Below are 18,590 nucleotides of genomic sequence, written 5' to 3'. Positions count from 1 at the left end.
CCCCAACATCCTCATGTACCTCAGAGCTGAACCGCCCATGGAAGTTAATCTGCAGGCTTAGTGTTTTGTGGTGCAGTGACATCAGACTGAACCGCTCTGGGACTCAGTGCCCTCAGGGTGATGTGCACCCTGCCTCCTACAGTGCCTGTCCTGTGTGCCTGTGCCTGCTGGTTCAGTCTCTCCTTTTCTTTATTACTGAGTACACTGAATGACCTAAATTTAATGAGCATGTAAATAAACTGTATGGAAGGGGCCAGAAGTGTTGAGTTTTTGGTTGGCAGAGGCAGAACTTTCTCATCCTGTCCTCAGCTGTAGCACCCCTGTGCCCTGGTGGCACCCACAGGGTTCTCCCGGCTGCTGGGAAAGGCTGTTGGTTGTCTGATGCCCAAGGTCTCTGTCCCAGACCCCTGACAGCTGTCCCTGTCCCCTCCACAGCCACTGCTCTGGGTTATTGTGGCAGTGCCAGGGGTGTGCAGTAATTAGGTAGAAAGGTTTGGATGTGATCGAAGCAGAATGTTTCCATCTAAGGCAGTTTATGGTGGTGTAAAGTGTCTCTTGCACGTGTGGGGTCAGGGACCAGGAGCTGTTTGCATTCCTGAAAATCAGGTCACTTCTCTGCACTCCTTTCAGGGATTCACGGATGGCCGTGCCCTGCAGGCTGTGGGTTTTCCACCAAGCCAAAGGCGCCAGGTTTATTTTGTCAGATGCCAGCCAGCTCTTCCAGAAACACACGGAGCAACAGGGCATGTGGCTCAGCAGAGACTTCAGTGTGGCATTGCTGAAAGAGAGTCAAGATCTTTTCTCACGCTGCTAGTTCAAACCTGTGATCCTTTGTGAATGCTTGGGTAAAGTTTTTAGTGCTGAGAAAGCAGCTCTTCGCTTTTCCAGGTAAAAACAACCATTGCTTCCCACAGTGCCACCAACCCCTCCTGTACCTGAGCACAGGTGGGTCAGAGCTGTGGCTGTCCCATTCCTGGAAGTGTCCCAGGCCAAGTTGGATGGGGCTTGGAGCAACCTGGGCTAGTGGAAGGTGTCCCTGCCCATGGCAAGAGGTGGAACTGAGTGATCTTTAAGGTCCCTTCCAACTCAAACTAGTCTGTAATTCCGTGATTCTATGAAATTTCCTGTTCTGCCCTTTCCCCCTCAGAACGCTTTGTTTCACCTGGGCTCAGCTGTAAACTGAAATCCTATTTTGAAATAGAGTTAAATAAACTTTCCATATTTCAATCAGAATTTATCATTTAACTTCACTTGAATAAGATAATATTCTGACAATTATTTTGCACACTAATGGTGTTAGGTAGCTTTTAGTCAAATTTAGGAATAGTTTCAGTCAATAAAATATATGCCTGACAAATGTATTCGAGTTGTATTTAAAACAGCATATCAAGATGCTGTATTTGCTAAAAGCGAGGGGAAAATACAACAAAAAGGATAGCAAGAAAATTGAGAAAGGTGGAATTCTTAAGTCAATAAAACCCCCAAACATGTGGATACATTGTTTTTTCAGGATATGATTCTAGCAGTGATTTCCAGTGTCTGGTGTGTGGGGCTGCAGTTCTCAGTAATGCTTTTAGAGCAGCCTCTCTCCCATAAAAATCCAGACATAAATACTGACAGGCATTGACCTTCAGCCTGCTGGAGGAGGCTGTGGGCGTGCTGCTGGACACAGAGAGCAGTTTATCGACGTGACGTCGATTTTTGTGTTATTCAGCACTGCCCTCAGCCAGAACCGCGGCTGCCGGCGCTGGCAGCGCCCGCCTGCTGACGTCTCACATTGCAGTCCCTGTCCTCACCTCACCTGGGGCCTCAGCCCTCTGCAGCCAAGGTGTTCACTGGGATGGAGGTGGATCAGACATCTGCCCAGATTCAAACATGCCCGTTGCTCAAACGGATGCAGCATTTGACACTGCGCCCATTTTCTCTCATGCCACTAAATACACTCAAACAAATTATAGGCCTGAAAATATTATTAAATATTTATTATGCTTCAGCTCACCCATCAAACAGTTGCAGTGGGACCTGATGGACCTTCGGCTCACTGCTCATTCCAGTCATTCCCGTGGAACTGCTGAGAGCGGTGGCAGAGGCAGAGGGGCTGGTTCCAGATGGAACCACTGGCAGGGATTGGGGTGGTGAGCAGCAGTGTGGATCACTGGGGTCCTGGTGCCCACTGGGCTCCACGCTGTGGGCTCCACGCTGCTCCAGCTGCTCGTGCTCAGCACTGACCGACCGACAGAGCAAACCTCCTGTGTGTTTTACTTGATCTGTTCTGCTCTTACCACGGCAGTTACTGCACGCTTGAGTGAGGATCATGCGGATTACCAGAGATTGCTCTAAAAGGATTTCGTGGCACTGGGAGTTCAGGGAGCAGCTGAAGTTCTCCCTGGATATGGCTCGTGGTTCCTAATGCCAGAGTGAGCCACGTGCTGCCCCCCAGGGGTACATGCCCCCTTTGTGGGGGTCTGCTTTTCCTGGACCGGCCTGGAAAAACATAATACCCTCATCCTGGACTGGCTGAAGGCAAGTGGGGAAGTTACCTGGGAGGAAGTCTAGTGTCGATCTAGTGCAGTCTGCTGAGTTTGTGTGTCCTGGGTCTGTCAGTATAACTAGTGATGGATTGACTCATACCATGGGTGTATACAGATGTGGATATACAAATTTTCGTAATAATACCAAGATCGATCCCAAATAGTATGAAATATTTATTATAACTTGTACATTTTTATAAATATGAATTGAAGTGTATATAAATTGAGATGGACATAAAGAAATGTTTATATTTCCATAAGCTCCTGATGCATTTGCCAATGGCTGTTAAAAAATGAGGATTCAGGTGCCTTGGGGGAGTTCCAGCAGCCACCTTACCCTGGGTGACAGAGTGGCCTGTGCTGGACAGGCGCTTGGTGACACTGCTGTGGGTGCAAAGCAGAGTGTCACAGTGTGAATGTCCCCTTCCATATCCCCATCCACATCGCTGTCCCCCTGTGGATTATTCTGTGCTTCCTTGGAGGAGGAGAGACCCACAGACTGCAGGAGCAGTGGGAAGGGTTTTGCTGCTGTGCTGGTGTCTTTCCTTCTGGTTTCGGGCTGGCAGTCTGCTCGCTCTGTTTGCTTTTTTCTTTCTTTTTTTTAAATCCTGCTGGATTTCATGGCAACAGGACAGCTCCCATAAGAGTGCCATTAGCTGTGCGAGCCAAATGATCAATTAGAGAGGTTGAGGCTTTTCTGTACAACAATCACATGCAGAGACGTCATTAAGCGGTCAGGTCGGTGTGTTTTGATATGAAAAGATCCACTTAGAAAAGCGAACACCGTGTGCTGCTGTCAGTGTTCCTGTGCACAGCCCAGCCTGGAGGGGGCTTCACAGGGGAGGTGCCCTCACCTCCTTCCCCTGGAGGGTGTTTGCCACCAGCAGGTCTTCTCCTTGCACCTGCAAGTTTTTTGGGAGTATTCAAGCCCACAGCACGTCCTTGGCAAGCTGTTGGGCCGTGAGCTGGGGGTGCTGCAGGGCCCGGCAGGCACAGATGGGCAGTCTGATAGCGGGTTCATCAGCGAGCACTGCTCCCAGCACTGGGTTTGCCCATGAACCAGGAGCTGGTTATGTGTGGGAGTGGCACCCCCAGTCCCACAGCAGCAGGGTGGCTGGCTGTGCGCCAGGGCAGCGGCAGAGCTGGGGTGCAGTGACCCCTCCTCTGGTGGGTGTTGGGCTGGGTCTCCAAACAGGCTGTGCCTTGACCTTGTATGGGGCCTCAGCAATTGCTGCCCTGCCTCTGGACCACTGTCTGGCTTAGGGACTGCAGTCTGCGTGCTTCGAGGCAGTGAAATAGGTCCTGTAATTCTTTTTTGTTTAATACTAAAAAGGTTTCTCTGAATGTGTGCTTGGCAAAGCAGCCATGACACAAAGTGCCTGCAAACAGTTTATTTTTAAAAAGGAAACCATAGCTTACGGGGAGTTAAATGTTTTCCTGTAAAACACATGGGCATCAGGATAAATAGTTTTACCATTTACAGGCAATACTCGATGGTACATAACAGCCATCACAGCCATCCTCCTGCTCGGGTTCTAACGCGCCTGGCCGGGAGGAATTCTTACTCCCTAACAGAGGGAGGTGTTTGCATGTTTGTTTTGGATCAGAAATATTTCATGTGTTGCAGCTGCGCTGTTGAGCGTTGGCTGATGGTTCTCTGGCTGTGGCTCAGGCTGTGTGTCGGCTGCAGGCAGAACCCCTGGCTGAGGGAACACCGGCAGAGCGGCCTCAGCTCTGGCAGTGACCAGTCAGAACACCTTAAAGTGTTTGAAGTGGCTGTAAATTACATCAGTCGTTAATAACTGTTAAATAGTGGAGTTTGACACTGCTGCGGGCAGAGGCAGCTCCTGGTGCCATCGTGGGCATCCCTCTGTACTCTCCTGCATCTCAAGCCCTGTTGCTAAGCAACAGTTTTTAATTGGAGGATTAATTTGGCTCTGGGACATCCTGAGCAACAATTTAAGAAATTTAGCAAATTTAAATGGTCAGGATGGTGAGCACCCGTTGGTGTCCACACCACTCTGAGCTCCGTGCACCTCCTTGAGCTGTGCCAGCAGGCAGTGTGGCTCTGCTTGCAGTGATGGGGTTGGCACTGGCACCTGGGGGAGAGCCAGGGGTTTACTCTAGGGGCCTCGGGGAGAGCCAGGGTTTATTCCAGTGATGTCTCTGCATGCACATTCTGCTCTCAGCTCTCGTCCCCTGGACTTCTGTGGAGATGGTTTCATGGCGTGGTGTTGGTGGATTGATGGAAAGCGTTCTCCTTTGAGCAGCAGTTGGTGTAGAACCACGCGCGGAGCGGTGCAGCCGGTGCTCAGGAGCTCGGCTTGTGCTACCGCAGTGCTATAAAAATAGCATAAATAAACAGACCCAGCGGGCTGGCACGGCTCGGTGTGAGACTTTCCCAGAGCAGCTGCATTTCTGACAGCTGCCCACAGAGGTGTGCGACCCTCGGGCGTGCGGGGGCCGGGCGGGGTTACCTGAGCCGGCAGCACAGGAGCTCCGTGTGGAGCTGGGCAGGCTGCCCTGGCGTGGGGTCAGTGCCAGCCTGGGGACAGGCAGTGAGTGGCACACACGGGCCTGCTGGGTCTGAGTGTTTATCCTGGGTTTATGCTGCTGTAGGACGATGACCTCAAGCAGTGACGGCGGGATCGCCGAGCTCTGTGTGCGCTCTGATGTTTGTCAGTGACAGCAGTAACTGAGTGCACAGAAATGGGCCCATTGTGCTCACATCTGACACACTCAGGTGTAACCTCACAATCCAACAAGCTTGTCCGGATCCAAGTCTTGTAGAAATACCTTGTATTTTCAGAATGCGGAATTTTGGGGGGTGATTTTTCCAAGGTGGGACTGACGGGTTTCTTTTCTGTCTTGAGTTTGGCATGTTTTCCACAGTTCTGAAAGTATTCACTTGAAATGCCTATGCTTTGTGGGGAATAAAACCACACTGCGTAGCTGGGGGATGCTTCTGTTCCGTGGGAAGGTGCCTGGGGTCACATACATGTTCCTGCTGCCCTGAAGGCAAAGGGAAAAATCCTCCCGACTTGAGTCCTGATCACCAGACCGTGCTGAGCCCTGCACTGCACTCAAGGAGGTGTCACAGGAGGCTGAACACGCCAAGGTCAGGCACATCCCAGTCCCACAGCCCGAGTGGATGGCTCTTCATTTTTGGCACTGAAAGTGAACTGTACAGTGGAGGAAATAAATTCGTGTGTTTAACACCAAGAGAAAATGGAGGGGCATAATGAGATGAGAATATTTATATATGAGATATATATATTTATATATATATCCTTCTGCTGCAAGGAGAGCAGAAGCAAAGGTGTGCTTGCCCCCTGTTAGAGCAGGAATTGCAAGTGCAGCAGCTGCTGCAGAGCTGGTGCTGTCTGGCTGTCGGAGGGGCTGGCGCTGGGCTGGGCTGGGCGCGCTGCCGGCCACTGCTCATCGCGGAGCCGGAGGAAAACATCATCATGTGAGAGCGGCTGGGAACGCCGAGCTGGCCCTCTGCCCCTCGCCCTGCTCGTCTTGAGGGACCAGAGACCTGCGGGGCCTCTGCTGAGGAGCGTGCTGGGGAACCTCAGGAGCGTTGGTAGAAAGTTTTAGCCCGGCAGGATTGTGGTGAAACCCCCCCAGTGTTGTGGTGCTGCCCATCGGGACGCTGCAGCGTGGAACTGCCGCCTCTGCATGTACTCATAGTATTCCTTTTGTGATGACTGAAAGAGGGTTCAGAAAAGGTTCAGAGAGATGAAAATCTGCCCTGAACTCTGCTGACTGCAGTTACCGGGATCCAGTAACAAGGTAATTAGGAACTGCTTGCCCGCAGGGCCGAGGGGATGAATGCAGCCCGTGTTCTGGGGAGATCTGTCACACTGCTTTGCAGCCTGCGGTTTCCAACTCCTGGGCGCTCTGTGGACCATTTGTAAAGGTCCATGGAAGAAAAGTAAAACAACAAACCCTGTTCCCAGACAGATGTGTCTTCATTTCTTTTGGGAAATTTGCTAAGATATGCAAATTCTAAAAGATTGAAGGTTAAAGGTGCCCTGGGCACCAAAGTCACACGCAAACAAGGAGGATGTAAATGTTTTGATAGTAGCTGGTGATAACAAAGCACAAGCAGTTTACCTGGGGATGTGGTATATTTTTGTAGTCTTTAACTCAGAGTAAATTGTTTTCCTTGAGAACCAGCTCCTAAGTGGATAGAAGTGCTGACCTTGATGGGGAAGCAGCCCATCAGCAGGGCTCCTTGTTTCCCAGGAGCCAGAGGACATTGCATAGATCTCGGGGATGGGTTTTTATGGCTTTTAAAACGTTTGAGTATATGAAGTACATTAAGTGGTCGGGATGTACAACATGTACTGCCAGGCTTTGGATCCCATCCAGAGAGCTGTGGGGCAGCCTAAACCCCAGCACTGAAAGGAGGACACTGAGTTTAATCTGCATTTCAGAATCAGGTTTATTAACTGCTCCTCTCTGATTCCAGCAACACACGTTGTAGTTCCATGTTACTTGTTTAGCAGTAATTAGCTCCGATTTTTACACTGTGCTTACGTAAGATCTCATTTTCAGGGAGCTATTAAATGTGTCAGTCTGCCCCGTGTTACTGGGGAGTAGCAACACCTAACACAGGGTTGGTGTTGAGAGAGGAATTGACTTAAATAACGCTGTTCCAAAGTGCAGGCCTTTACCTCCCAGTTCATTTACACAGTGGTGAAGTGCTCTGGGGGCCTGGGGGTTCTGAAGTGAGTTGGTTTGGCAGTTAAAGGAGAGAACTCGAGGTCATTTTGCCCCAAAGTACCCCTGGAGCTGAGAGCTGCCTTCCCTGAGTGAAGGCTACCGGGTGACAGCTGAGAGATGGCCCAGGCATTGTGCTGGCCCTTGGGCAGGTCTGGCCACTGCCCCAGGGCATCAGGTGCCAGCTTTGGTCCCTAGAGACAGGGATGGGGCAGCCCTGTGGGGCAGCCACCAGCAGATGTGCATTTCCAGGCGTGTACAGGTATGTTTACACACATGTAAACACTGCTTCAGTTAACAGCACAGGGACTAAACCCTCACTGTGTGAGCCACCACTGCTGCTGATGCACTGTCACTGTTTGTTACTGGAGTATCCAAAGCCTTGTTTGCTGTAGGAAGCTCCATTCCCCTGGAATAATATTTCCTCAGGCAGCACATGGTTTTTTCCCTGTCTTATCTGCAGTACGGTTGATGGCTTTTTGGCATTCTCTGGCCCCTGTCTTGATTGCTTTCCAACACTTGGGGATGTTATTAGGGAGATTTTCTTGCAAGTGATTTCAGTAGTACTCTCAAAGTGTCACCTCTGCTGAGGACAGCCCACAGCCCCCTCAGTCCCTGAAGACATACACAAAACGTGGCGTCTCCCTCTGCAGGGATCACTCAGATGTCAGCTGAATAACTATGAAAATGAGTTTTGAGAAGGTTGCAGTGCCAACAGGAGAGATGGACTGGGAGAGGGGCAGCAGCAAACCGGTTATCCCAGCCTTTAGGGCACACAAAAATCATCCTATAAATTAGATTTCCGGCAGATCATTTAACAAGGATAAATTTTAACTTTCTGAGCAAAATTGCAGTATAAGGTCAAACTGTATTGAATCAGTTTTTTCCCTGATAAAAATGGTTTCTTACTCAAATTAAGTCTGTCTTTTGCCTTGTCATTGTTCTTGTTTGGATTTATTTCAAAGATGAATGAGTAAAGGGAAAAAATGTAATTTAAGGAATCTATTTGCTTGGGGTTTTTTTCAGAAAATAATTCAATTGTCCTATTTAATTGGGGGGGTGTTAATTTTTATTGTTGCCATCCCTTTTGTAAAAGTATGTGCTTGGTGTTAAAAACTTGAAAGAACAATTAGTTTGTAAAGCTGCTGTATTAATGAACTTGCATTTTCTGAAGGCTCCTGGCATGTGGCATCAGCACTCCTGTGCTCTGAGAAGAGGGGAGGTACAGTGGGGTCTGGGTGTGCATCGTGCCCAGGGTTGTTTTGTGTTTCTGGATATCAATGGTTGTCACATTGCTGAACATCCTGTCATCCTGGTTAAACTGGTGCATGAAATTTGTTGTTTACAATATCTGAATGTCATGAAATTTTAGAAACAAGGCAGTTCTAGTTTTCCTGTTTGGTTTGGCAATCACAACAGAATCTCATGCCATGGAGGAGGTTTCCCTCAAAGATGCTGCATCGCAGGTGTGGTGAAGCGCAGGGTGCTGCTGGTGTCTCTCATGGAGCGGGAGTGTGTCCCCACAGAGGAGGGGGGGACACACTCCTGTTTGCTCACCTTCAGGAGTTTTAAAAAGAAGCAGCATGCTTTAGAGTTGTGCTGCAGAAACGCATGGCTCTGAAAAGCAGAGGAAGCAGCAGATAAAGGAGCTGTGAAGCGGCTCTGGGCAGTGAGTGAGAGCCCTTCCCCTCGGCCTGGGCTGTGTTTGCTTTGACATCAGGAACAAAGGTGCACCTACAGCTTCTAATCCAACTGTGTCAATTCTCTTCAGGGTCGATGCTCAAGGGAAAACTGCAAATATCTTCACCCACCACCACACTTAAAAACGCAGCTGGAGATCAATGGCCGCAATAACCTGATCCAGCAGAAGAACATGGCCATGCTGGCCCAGCAGATGCAGCTCGCCAACGCCATGATGCCCGGAGCCCCTCTGCAGCCCGTGGTACGTGTCTGGGGCTTCAGCAGGGAGGATGGCACTGAGGACAGCCAGCACAGGCTGGCACACCTGGGGGATCCCACAAAGGTCGGGAACGGGTGGAGAAATCAGCTGCAGTGAAATGCTGGTCTGTGTGTCCGTGCTGCGTCATTCCACCCTGCCCAAAGTGATACTGTTAATTCATTTGGTTAATCTTTCGTTAATGGAATTCATTTTTTGCAGCTTATTTCTTAAGGTTTACAACATGAGTGATCTGTGTAGAATTTTCATTTTCTTTGCAGTTTCATGTGTGCTCTACGAAACTCTTGGCTTTGAGAAGATGCCCACTGGATTTTCCCTTCCCTCAGGGGAACCTTCCCAGGGAATTGCTTGCTGGAATTAGGCTTTGGTTTGGGGGGAGTTGGACTCAGCTAGACCAGGGCTGTGGTACTGGTGCATCAGCAGGGGTGGTGTGCATGTCCTGCCTTACATCACAGTGTACCTGTCAGCTTCAGAATAGTGTGAAGTGGCTTTGATAACATGTGCTGTTACTCTGCAGTGATTGAAAGGCTGTGGGATATTTATGTTGGTATAAAATGAGCTCAAAAGAAAATAAATGGGGTAGTCTTTTATTTACTGTACAGTGAGTGTATTGGGCTGAAATCAAACTCTTAAGTTACACACTAGCAGACTGGTTTTTAGTTCTATTTTTAATGTTCATTATTACCTAGCTGATAACACAGTAATGAAAAGTGCAGTTAATTAATAGTGTTTGTAAGAGTGATATTTCATTTCCTGTAAAATCTGCCTGTTTGTTTTTCATTCACATGGGTGAAAATCCAGAAATGTTACAGAAGTTATCACCATTTACACAACTCTCAGTCTATTTTCTCTAGTAATCCCTTCATGTTTTTGTCCAGTGCTTCCAATGTCCCTTGCTTCCAAGCAGTTCAGTCATTTCCTCAGGAATACAAAAACATGCAACACTCTGTGCTGTCTGCCTTAAACTGATGCAAAACAGAGAAGGAGTTGTGTTGACTCTGTAGTTGTTTTTCCCTCTAAAAATTAGTTTGGAAGAAAAACCTAAATGCCTTGAGTAACTGCTTTATTTAGATAATGAAAGATAAACAGTCCTGGCTGAATTTTATTTGGCAGTTGCACTGTGTGTTCGAGGGCAGGAGGGTCATTTAATCCCTGCTGCAGCTCTGTGTTGGGTTTCACAGCATTATTTGGGCTCTACAGCCAATTATCTTCACACCATAGCACAGTCCACGAGGGCACCTGACTCTTTTCTGTCTCCGTGGTCTTGCTCTCTTGTGACATCTGCACAGGTGTTCCCCACGTCCCACAAACACGACAAATGTTTCTTTCCCATTAGTAGCAGGGACCTTGTTCTGCTCAAGGGGTTGACCAAAAAGTTATGGTGACAGCACGCAGGAGCCAATACTGAGTGTCTGCCTCCTTGTCTCTGCCTGCAGCCAATGTTTTCCGTGGCACCAAGCTTAGCCACCAACGCGTCAGCCACCTTCAACCCCTACCTGGGGCCCGTGTCCCCTGGCCTGGTCCCCGCGGAGATCCTGCCCACGGCCCCGATGCTGGTGACAGGGAATCCCGGTGTCCCCGTTCCTGCCGCCGCCGCCGCTGCCGCCCAGAAGCTGATGAGGACAGACAGGCTGGAGGTAGGAGCCACTTGGTGTAACTTACTCTCACAAGTGTATCATTTATTATGTCTTCTAGATATGAAATATTTTCCTTGTGAAAGCAAATAATGCGGGTTTCACTGGGGCTGATAATGTGGTATCTTGGCGACGAGTGTGAACAAGGAGCGACTGAGTGATTGTACAGTAACTTCATGCTGCTGTTCTGCTTCTGGCCCTCCCTTGTAGAAAGAAGTGGAAATATTTAGGAATGACCATGGCAGCTGCAAGAGTGCAATGAAACTGAGTTAGTGTGTGCCCAGGAGGTGTTAATGTGGTAGGGGCACAGGCACTGAGCACCAGGGAAAGGTGCAGAGCTTCAGCTGCCTGGGTGCAGGATGACTTTCAGCCTCTCTTGCTTTGGCTTTGGGCAGATGGTGCCCACGTTCCCCCTCCAGCCTCCCGCACCCAGCTTATCATCCTCGCTACAACCCTGACAAGTGTCGGTGCTCTCGAGCTGGTGCTCCCCCTTACTCTGAATCTTTCTTATCTGAAAGCCCTGACAGTGTTTTCGGCACCTTATCGGTGCTGCAGTGGTGTGGGCGGTGAGCCAGTGACGGGCAGCTGTCTGCGCTTGGGGCACGGCCCGTGAGCACAGCCCGTGGGCACAGCCGGGGAGCACAGCCCGTGGGCACAGATCACAGCCCATGGGCACAGCTTGGGTGCATAACCGTGAGCACAGATCACAGCCCGTGGGCACAGCCGGGGAGCACAGCCCTTGGGCACAGATCACAGCCCGTGGGCACAGCCAGAGAGCACAGCCCGTGGGCACAGCCGGGGAGCACAGCCCTTGGGCACAGATCACAGCCCGTGGGCACAGCCAGAGAGCACAGCCCGTGGGCACAGCCGGGGAGCACAGCCCATGAGCACAGATCACAGCCCGTGGGCACAGCTGGGGAGCACAGCCCGTGGGCACAGATCACAGCCCGTGGGCACAGCCGGGGAGCACAGCCCATGGGCACAACCTGAGAGCACAGCCACGAGCACTGATTACAGCCCTCAAGCACAGCCTGCGGGCACAGCACGAACATAGATCACAGCCTGTTGGCACAGCCTGAGAGCACAGCCACGAGGATCGAGCACAGCCCGTGTGTGGGTGCTGGGTGCCCCGGTCAGGTGTGGTGGTTCAGGGGTGGTGGTGGGAGGGCAGAGCAGCTGGGCTGAGCCGCTGTCACCCCGTGTGTCTGCTGGACACCGTGTGTGGGGGCACGTGGCCCTGTGAGAGGCCACTCTCCATGTGTGTGGTGCTGCCACTTTCCCTCCCAGTGCCGGGGCTGGGCCCTGAGCTCGGAGGGCACAGTGGGACCAGTGAGAAGGGTCTCTGTTTTATGCAGCCAGCTGTGTTTGTAATGCTTTTCTTTCTGCCTGTGTGTCTTCATTAACAGGCATTAACTCTCCTTACAAGGGAAGTTAATTCCTTTTCCCTAGTTGCATCTGACTGACGAGCTGCTGCTCAGAAGCGGTGATCTGGGAGGAGCGTGGAGGGTCATCTGGCAGCCAGTGTTTCCTGCTGCCGCTGTCACTATTCTCAGAGCTCATGTCACCACAGGTTCCCCTCCTGTGGGATCACATCATTTCTCTTTTTAGAGATGTTTTCCCCAGGGGAAGCGTTCCCCAAAGCACGCTCAGGTTACAGGGAGGCAGCCTCTCCGAGCTCTGAGCTGGCACACGGGTGGCTGGTTGGAATCACCCAGGCATGTTTTTCCCTTGAGGACTTTGTTTCATGATGGACACCTGCCAGAGGTGGATTAAAACCAAAATGCAATTAGATAAATTCATAAATAAATCACATTGGATTTGGAAATGAGTAGGAGAGGAGGATGCCAATGGCAGGAGCCCTTTGAGTTGCAGTGCCAAGGGTGGCTGCTGTGTTTGATTGTGCTTCCAGCTGTGTGGTGGCCATGGGCTAGTCAGTGCTGTGGAGACATGAGGGCTCGAAAGTGTCCTGGTCATAAGCAGGGTGTACCCAATGTCCCCAGGCAGTGGCTCTGCCCATGGCCAGGGAAGCAGATACATCCATGGGAGCCTGAAGGGAGATGTGCAGGGGCACTTCTTCATGTGGTGCCTCCGGGGCAGCCCTGGTGCTGGCTGAGACTGTGACCAGAGTGCACAGGGAGCTATTGAAGTTTGGGACTTTAGCCTGGCCCTGCAGATGCTGCGTGCTCTTGGTATGGCTTCAGAGGAGTGATGCACTCTGAGTCAGTCCTCTGCACAAGAGGGAACTGTGAGAGTAGCACTGTCACAGAACACCCAGGGGCACAATCTGCAGTAAAAACCATTTTTGTCAGTTAGGAAAAACATCTGAAATCAGTAAAATTTTAAAAAGTTTTTTAAAAAGCTGAGTGGTTTGCAACATCCAGGTTGACCCACAGACTCTGTGATCCACACTGCACTGCTGGCTTACGAAATCCCTCTCTGTTGGGAGGAGGGGGTGTCTGTTCCTGCTTTTTCCTTCTGCAAATGAGTTTAAACAGTGAAACATGTAGGTGAGAAGATAATTTGTAAGTGCATTCCAGTGTAGTGGTCATTTGATCTGGAGTATCCAAATTTAGTATCCAAACACTAAACAAGGACATCATTTTTATAAACAGCAAAACCTTTGAATGTACTTTATAGGTTGCAGAAATACGGATTTTGGAGATTCTGCATGGTCTGGCTGTTACCTCCCAGAAGACCTGGCAGTGTCTACCTGCTCTTCCAGGGATCTGCTGCTGTAGCACTGCCATTTGTTATGGCATGATCAAAGCTTTATAAGGCTCTGCTCTCTATCCCTTGGAACTGTCCTGGAGAAAAATAACCACGATGATGTTAGCATCTAATCCTGGACCGTGATTGGTTCTGCTTAGAATTTTAAATATTTATTTCCAAGAGTGATGTGGGCTGGCAGGAATTCAGTCAGCACACGTTCTGGGATGCCGAATCAGGCTGTTCCACAGCTGAGAGCTCTCGGTAGGTACACTTGGGGTTTGAAGGGAAGCAGGCAGACACCACAGCTCTGCTGGGCAGCATGCTGTGCCTCCTGAATTAATGTGAGTCTCCATGAGATAAGGCTGGTGGATGCTGCTAGCAGTAGGATTGCTTTCATCTGTATTTCATACAGCATGCAGATGTTTGGGTGTCCAGTGCATCCAACTGCTCCCGTAAAGAACCTGCACTCAGCCTGAAAATGTCACGGGTTGGGGCTTTTCCATAGCTTTCCAACTCCCCTGCCAGAAATGTCTTGAACAAAGTATGGTTCTTCAGTGAACTAGAAAAGAAGCAAGAAGGACAGGGAAGTGAGAGAGAAAGGAATTACCTAATGCTTTATCAAAAATGACTATTTCCATTGTAACGCCATCGCAGTCTGTTAGAAGTGTTCCACAGTCAAGAATGACCACAGCCAAGCTGCTGTTTCCTGCTTGCTTCTTATATGCCATTTTTTGCCAGAAAGAAGCAACTTAGAAGTTCTTGGAGCCTGTCAGCTGTGGGTGATCAGGACTGTGACTCGGTGGGGCTGTGTGTTCCTATGCTCCGAGTGTCCTGGATACCAGCACACCCAGTTTGGTGGGGTCTCTTGGGTGCAGAGGAGGGGCTGGGAGGTGGGACATGCTTAGGAGGCTGGCTGTGTCCCTACTGGGGTGGCACCTCGAGTCCCAGCATGGCTATCACAGCAAACTCAGCCCAAAACCTGAGCAAGGCAAGGGAATTGGAGTGAGTCAGTGACACTGCAGCTCTAACTCAGCATTTTGCAGCAGGCTGGAGTATCTGTGCCTCTTCTGTTTATGTTTCCTAACATACTGAGTTGAAAATTACAGTACCAATTACAGGGCTATTAATAAATAACTAATAAAAGCTCTCCAGATCTGAAAGACCAGACAGCTCATCGTGCCTTTGTGGCTCTCTGTACTCAAGCAGATGAATGATATACTGCAGCGTGTCCATGCCAAAAAATAACCCCTTTTCAGTGCTTACTTTTAAATAAGCAAGAGTTGGAAATATTCTTGATTGTTACCCTCCCAGTGGCTGAGAAGCTGTTGCTGGTCGCGCTGGTGGAAGGAGCAGCAGTCCAGGGTTGTGCCTGGCTGCTGTGAGCCCTCATCCCCAGGTCTGTTTGGGAGCACTGAGAGGGCTGTTCTTTGCCTTAGTGCAGCAACTGTGTTACAGCTCTGAAAACCTGGCCTGGACGTGCCAAAGATTATCTCTACCTGCCTGTTTCAGCATTCTGGTCATTCTCTTTTGATTTTCAACCAGGGTAAAAGTAGCTCTTCTGTGAATGTGTTCTCTCTCTGTGTATAGATGCTTTATATATATACACTTATCTGGCTGCAGGATTACCTGGCAGGCAGGTGGTTATTTTCCAGCTGAGAAATTTGCCCGAACTGTGTCCTGTGTGCTGCAGACTCTGTTCTGTGAACGCTGAGCAGGAGGGGCTGGCTCTGCTGCGAGTACATACCTAGAGTCTGTCACCATGTGGAAAAAGCCTGTAAATAGGGTTGTGCAGGAAAGACTCTGGACAAATGGATGTTTCCTGTGGTCGGGTTCACACGTGTCAGTTCGTAAGTGCAGAGGGTGGGCAGGTGGCACCGGCAGCAGCACAGGGGTTAAACAGCTGCCAGAGCATCAGCATGGAGGGAAACCAAACCACCACCAAATTTGGGTTGTTGCAGGGATCGGAGCCAAGGTTCTTGAAGAAATACTGATGATCCAAGCTCATGGGCACCCACCTTTAAGAGGAAATTCCATCTACTGTAGTCGTTTTATTTTTATACAGACCCATTTGCTTTTGTTCCTTTGTTTCCTATGGCCTTTGGGAAACTGGAATGCCAAGTGCGTTTGTTGGTGGTTTGGGGAGCACTGACTGTGACAAGAGCCCACGTCAGTCTGTCAGACATGGAGTTTGTGTGGGGAGGGGGCCTGTGTTTGTCATGCTGGTGGCACTTTGTGTCTGCAGTGCTGGGGTGGCCGGGGGTCCAGCGGGTCTGTGAGGGCTCGGGGCCGGCTGCAGCCCATGTGGCACAGCGGGGATGCTGCAGGGGGCTGCCAGCCAAGAGGCTTCCTTGCTGCAGTGTCTGATCCCTCCAGCTTCCACTGGCTGCTGGCATGTGACAGGCAGGACTGGTGCCTGCTCAGGGGGGGCTGTGGATTGCCCTCTCCTGGCAGGTACTTGGCTCCTCGTGGTACTCTCACAGGCCCTTGGAAACCCCGGCTCCGCTCCCAGCCGTGCCTGCAGCATGTGGCACCCGCACTAAGGGTCTTTCTTTTCCTGGTGTTGCAGGTATGTCGAGAGTACCAGCGTGGGAACTGCAACAGGGGAGAGAATGACTGCCGGTTCGCTCACCCCGCCGACAGCGCCATGATCGACACCAACGACAACACGGTCACCGTCTGCATGGATTACATCAAAGGGAGATGCTCACGGGAAAAGTGCAAATATTTTCACCCTCCTGCACACCTGCAAGCCAAGATCAAGGCTGCCCAGTACCAGGTTAACCAAGCTGCAGCTGCCCAGGCAGCAGCAACTGCAGCTGCCATGGTGAGTGTGGGAGTGCCTGTGGATGTAGATGTACACTGAGGAGAGGTGCCGGTGGATGTGTGTCTGTCCTTGCTGAGGGGGTGTGTGTTTGGGGACCCTGGTCACTACACGGTGCAATGAGCTTTCTCAGCATGTGGTGCCAGATCTGTTTTGAAGTAGTTCCAGACCTTTGAAGTGTTTGACTAATTTTGCCTGCTGATGTACAGAGTACCTTTATGTACCTGTGTGTGTTCATACGTGTGTGTGTCTGTACGTGTGGGCTACATGTATATCTGGTTGGCTGCGTATCTGTGTGTGGGCAGATGTGGATCTGTCTAGCTGCACAGATAGATAACCCCCTATTTAGTTCCTGTAAGTCCGTGTTTGTAGAGGTGTAGTTTGACGTGGATCTGACCATGTTACTGCTGTTCCCGTCCCGTGTCCCCCGAGGGCTGGCGGCAGCTCCCGTGGGCACAGGCCCCGTGGCTGTAGCAGCCAGTCAGGAGGTGGATTCCTGGCGAGGCGAGGGTAGCGCCGAGGGGGGCTGTGGTGATGGAGGGTCCCGCTGGTGCTGAGCCCGTGGGGGTGTGGGGAGCAGAGCACAGCGGGCATGGCCGGAGCAGCGGGGCCGGCGGGGCGAGGCGGTGGCCGCGGGCTCCCAGGGGGGCTCCCAGCGGGGCTCCCAGCAGGGCTCCCGGTGGCCAGTGGCCGGTGGCGGGAGCCCCGTTCCCGGTTCTGCGCAGCCACGAGCGCCCCGCGGGCACCCCCTGCTGCCCCGCTGCCCTGCCCGCCGGGGGCCGCCCGCCGGCCCCCCGTGCATGCCTAGTCTTGTTACCGTTGTACACGGCATCCGGTGATTTGTTTTTATTTGTTTTTTCTCACCTCCCCAATGCACTGCTGCCCCCATGACGCACCTCTGCTTGCTGTTTATGTTAATGCGCTTGACCCCACTGGCCATTGCCATCATGTGCTCGCTGCCTGCTAATTAAGACTCAGTCGGCTGTCAAATCACTGAAGCGACCCCTCGAGGCAACCTTTGACCTGGTACTATGACCTTTCACCTTTTAGCTTGGCATGTAGCTGTATCGTAGAGTCGAGTTTGGGGTTAATGTGTAGAAACGGAACATCCCGGTTTCCCTCCCCACATCCCCGGCAAAGGGCGTGTGGGCGGCCGGGCCGGGCTGGGCACCCTCCCTGCAGCCCTCGCCGCCCCCCCGCCCCGCCGGCCCCCTCCCGTGCCCGTCCCTGCCCTCCCGTCCCGTCCCTCCCCGGGTGCCGGCGCAGGGGCGTTGGCATGGCTTCGTGGCGCGGAGGCGGCCGGGTGCCGGCATGCGGCGCGTGCTCTGCATGCCCGGGCAGCGCTGGGGCCCGGGGAGTGGGTTGGCACCGCGGCCCCGCCGTCTGCTGCGGACGGTGACTATTAACATGGCTTTACGTGTGATCCTCATGGAGCTAGCAGTGCTGCTTCCCCGAGAGCCTCGCTCCTGACCCGGCCCGAAGCTTTCCCGTAGGGCGGTGCTCAGGCCGGTCCCGCCGGTCCCCGTGCCACTGTAATGGCAGGCAAATAGTGCTCCCTGGAAAGCTCTTCCCTCGCCTTTATTTGGTAGTTCAGTCTGCTATGCTGCTTGCTTGCTCATGGAGAAACATGGTGCTGCCCGGTTATTTTGCCTTCTACTGATTTTTCTTTTTTTTTCCTTTTTTCTCTCCTTTTCTTCTCCCTCCCTCCCATCCTCCTCCACACCCCACCCACCCCCTTTTGGTTTTTTTTTTTCTTTTTGTTACTGGACTTTATTTTTATACCCATCCACCATTCAGGGAATTCCTCAAGCTGTACTTCCCCCCTTACCAAAGAGGCCTGCGCTTGAAAAAACCAATGGTGCCACCGCAGTCTTTAACACTGGTATCTTCCAATACCAGCAAGCTCTTGCCAACATGCAGTTACAGCAGCATACAGCCTTTCTCCCACCAGGTAAGTGCTGCTCGGCCGCCTTTTTCCGGGGAGGGAGAAGGGGGAGTTCTGGAAAAAGCACAGTAGGAAATAGTCGTTTGTTGCTGGTGGCAAATGCAGTGTGTGCTGGAGGCCACTGGTGGTGGGCACAGGCAGCCCCTCCAGCCCCTGGGCAGTGGAGGTGCTGGCTGTGGGAACACTGGCTTTCTCTGCTCCTCGCGGAAGCTGGGTGGGTGTTTTCCAGTCTAACATAAAAATCAGCGTCATGCTCTGTCACCTC

The 18,590-nt window shown here is 51.5% G+C and overlaps 1 protein-coding gene across 10 annotated transcripts in view; it reads left to right on the top strand.

Annotated features, from left to right (window-relative positions):
• The window catches only part of MBNL1 (muscleblind like splicing regulator 1), a 63,423-nt gene that overhangs the window by 32,152 nt on the left and 12,681 nt on the right, over positions 1 to 18,590 (top strand). For 6 of the 10 annotated variants that reach the window (XM_027891898.1, XM_027891903.1, XM_027891900.1 and 3 more), the window contains 5 exons: positions 9,031 to 9,201; positions 10,653 to 10,853; positions 16,126 to 16,383; positions 17,353 to 17,406; positions 18,178 to 18,331. In XM_027891898.1, coding sequence (XP_027747699.1) covers positions 9,031 to 9,201; positions 10,653 to 10,853; positions 16,126 to 16,383; positions 17,353 to 17,406; positions 18,178 to 18,331 — 838 coding nt within the window. The remainder of the gene's footprint in view (positions 1 to 9,030; positions 9,202 to 10,652; positions 10,854 to 16,125; positions 16,384 to 17,352; positions 17,407 to 18,177; positions 18,332 to 18,590) is intronic. The other 4 variants (XM_027891901.1, XM_027891902.1, XM_027891904.1 and 1 more) reach the window with 1 other exon arrangement.

This window comes from Empidonax traillii, unplaced genomic scaffold (genome assembly GCF_003031625.1).
Source record: "Empidonax traillii isolate 1590-97213 ecotype Southwest subspecies unplaced genomic scaffold, ASM303162v1 scaffold334:size599637, whole genome shotgun sequence".
Classification (NCBI taxonomy): domain Eukaryota; kingdom Metazoa; phylum Chordata; class Aves; order Passeriformes; family Tyrannidae; genus Empidonax; species Empidonax traillii.
Note: the sequence above shows the minus strand (reverse complement) of the source record. Positions and strands in the feature narration are given on the sequence as shown.